Consider the following 2868-nt stretch of genomic DNA (forward strand, 5'->3'; position numbering starts at 1 on the left):
CAACCAATGCAAGCCGAGAGCCTTTTCAAACTTTGCAAGGCGCAAGATGTTGAGCCCCCGAAGGTGGGTGGGGCAGCAAACCCTACACATGCTACACATGTGTCTATGTATACATAGAGAGGCTGAGTTGAATTCATTTGTTTGACTAGGGTGAGAATTGTATAGTTTCCTCGTGATCTAGTCCTCATCATCTATTAGATTTTTTTTATTTGACGTGTCATCATCTCTTAGTTGGCAGCACGTCGCGCTCGGGGCCGGCCACTGTCCACTAGACATTGACTATGCAGAAAACTATAGTAATACTATATGGTTTATCCATCCTCTTGTCCTCGGCCTCTTTTGGTCGGCAGCACGTCACCGTTTGGGCTCACATACGAGCACTCACATACACATAGCCTTGGAGATGAGAGATAACTGTATATTCTTTTCCGGATAAAGAGGTAACTGTACAGCTCCCTCGTGCTCCTCATGCTCATAGACTCTAGTCCTACGCATCATTTTGCTCCAGGTGAAAACAGTCCCCAATCATGCATTCCTCATCCTTGATATCGACTTGCGTGGATGGTGTTGAACGCGGCTCCCCAACCACTGAAACCACCAGCCACGACCACGCCTTCTCTACATCTACAAAATGCACGTGCCGGTGCAAGCACAATCCAGTTGCCTGACCACTCCACCAGAGGAACATAGCTCCGGCGCTTCAGTTATTGCCAGGAGCCCAGGAGAACTGTAGTAGTGATCACCGGCGATATGGCGGCGGCGGCTGGTGATGGGACGACGAGGAGGAAGACGGCGTGCGTCACCGGAGGGAGCGGGTACATCGCGTCGGCTCTCGTCAAGATGCTGCTGGAGAAGGGCTACGCCGTGAAGACGACGGTCAGGAACCCCGGTAATTACTTGAGCCTTATATATTTACCACCGGTGAAACCATCAGGCCGTACGGATGGAGCCCGTGGAGGGATCGATTCTGTTGGCATCTGAAACTGGTGGTGTGATGTCTTGGATTCCCAGATGACGGGGAGAAGAACGCGCATCTCAAGACCCTGGCGGCGCTCGGCCCCCTGGAGGTCTTCCGCGCCGACCTGAACGAAGAGGGCAGCTTCGACGACGCCGTCGCCGGCTGCGACTACGCCTTCCTCGTCGCCGCTCCGGTGGCCCTCATGCCAGAGAACGCCGAGGTAAGTAATATCACACCGTGATGGCATGCCAGCCATAAATCGGGATACTGTTCTTGTCTTTTTGGGAAAAGGAGACAAATCGGCATATATGCTGTTCTTAATTCGTTTGGTCGTGTCAGGAAGAAGTGATCCAGCCGGCGATTCAAGGAACCCTCAACGTGATGAGGTCATGCGTGAAGGCGGGGACGGTGAAGCGCGTGGTCCTCACATCGTCGACGGCCGCGATCTCCAGCCGGCCGCTGGAAGGCGACGGCCATGTCCTGGACGAGGATTCCTGGTCCGACGTCGAGTACCTCAGGGCCACCAAGAGCGGTACCTGGGTGCGTACGATCGATGGATCATCAACCAGTAGAACTTAGCATATGAGTTTGGAACGACGCCGTAAGTACGTGTTGTTTGGCCGTTGCTGCAGGCGTACCCTGCCTCGAAGGTGCTGGCGGAGAAGGCGGCGATGGCGCTCGCGGAGGAGAAGGGCCTCAGCCTGGTGACCGTGTGCCCCGTGGTCGTCGTCGGCGGGGCACCGGCCAGCAAGGTCAAGACCAGCGTCCCCGAGGTCCTCTCCTTGCTCTCCGGTACGTCAGGCGACGTGTCCTATATATAATGCTTCAAGTTTCAACGCTACGCCATGCATGGCCATGTGCTTGCTATAATAACGTGGGGCGCGTGATGGACGGATCGACCTCAGGCGACGACGACATGGTGGACAACCTGGAGCTCATCGAGAAGGCATCGGGGTCGATCCCGCTGGTGCACATCGACGACGTGAGCCGCGCCGAGATATTCGCCGCCGAGGAGGCCACGTCGGGGCGGTACATCGTGTGCACCCTCAACACCACCGCCGTGGCGCTCGCCCACTTCCTGGCGGCCAAGTACCCGCAGTACGAGATCAACGACGACCGGTACGTACGTGCAAGCTCACCTGGCCGCATCCACAGTCGACATGCACAGCACAGCACAAACGTGACCCTGTGTTTGCTTTGCAGCATTGGTCATCTTCCGGAGAAGCCGAGGGTGAGCATCTGGTCGGACAAGCTCATCAAGGAGGGGTTCGAGTACAAGTACAAGAACCTGGACGAGATATACGACGACCTCGTCGTCTACGGCAGGACCCTGGGACTCCTTAAATACTGATATAACAGGCTCTTCTCTAGAGTCTAGAGTCGACTCAATGATCTCAGAACGACAGGGATTATGCGCTTGCAAAAATAAATCTATCCTCCTAGAGGCTAGAGCCTAGAGCACAAAATGTGTTGAAATGTTGGTGCTTAAGTTTAATTTCTTGATTGCTGACCGAGAGCACAACTCGGTAAAGTCGTGTAACATTTTCTATCTTCTTGTTTGAGTTTATCTTATAAGAAAGGAAAAAGTGCATTTTCCATCCTGAACTCTATCAAAAGTATGTAAATAAATTACTATTTCCATGTCACCGTCGAAAACCATCTGTTTTAGGCATCCAAATTTGTAGAAGTATAAACCGATGAGGAAATATTTATTTACCAGTTCATCATCACTCCAAGAGAAATGATATGATGCTCCATGGACAATATTAATGTTGTGTCTGCCAAGAGGCCGCGGAGCCATCGGGATGGAGATCATGACGGGCAGCAGATGGTCCGGTTCGATGATCCTTCGTGGAAAGAGCATTATGTGCGATTGGTGAAAAGCGTCATACCACCTTGAGGGGGCGACG

General features: G+C 53.1%; 1 protein-coding gene across 1 annotated transcript; it reads left to right on the forward strand.

The window, feature by feature from the left end:
* The first annotated feature begins 635 nt into the window (after positions 1–635).
* LOC123427963 (anthocyanidin reductase ((2S)-flavan-3-ol-forming)-like) lies at positions 636–2614 on the forward strand. The gene is made up of 6 exons (XM_045112110.1): positions 636–889; positions 1012–1178; positions 1298–1498; positions 1591–1750; positions 1864–2077; positions 2162–2614. The coding sequence occupies exons 1-6, from the start codon at positions 751–753 to the stop codon at positions 2307–2309; spliced, it is 1029 nt and encodes a 342-aa protein (XP_044968045.1). The 5' UTR covers positions 636–750; the 3' UTR covers positions 2310–2614.
* Positions 2615–2868: the final 254 nt, after the last annotated feature.

This window comes from Hordeum vulgare, chromosome 2H, assembly GCF_904849725.1.
Source record: "Hordeum vulgare subsp. vulgare chromosome 2H, MorexV3_pseudomolecules_assembly, whole genome shotgun sequence".
Taxonomy (NCBI): domain Eukaryota; kingdom Viridiplantae; phylum Streptophyta; class Magnoliopsida; order Poales; family Poaceae; genus Hordeum; species Hordeum vulgare.

Bases quoted from the DNA above. Each gene is read 5' to 3' on its own strand.
- LOC123427963 (XM_045112110.1), top strand. From the start codon at position 751: ATGGCGGCGGCGGCTGGTGATGGGACGACGAGGAGGAAGACGGCGTGC. The intron at 1,499-1,590 runs GTGCGTACGATC...CCGTTGCTGCAG, and splicing joins CCACCAAGAGCGGTACCTGG to GCGTACCCTGCCTCGAAGGT. The intron at 1,751-1,863 runs GTACGTCAGGCG...GATCGACCTCAG, and splicing joins GGTCCTCTCCTTGCTCTCCG to GCGACGACGACATGGTGGAC.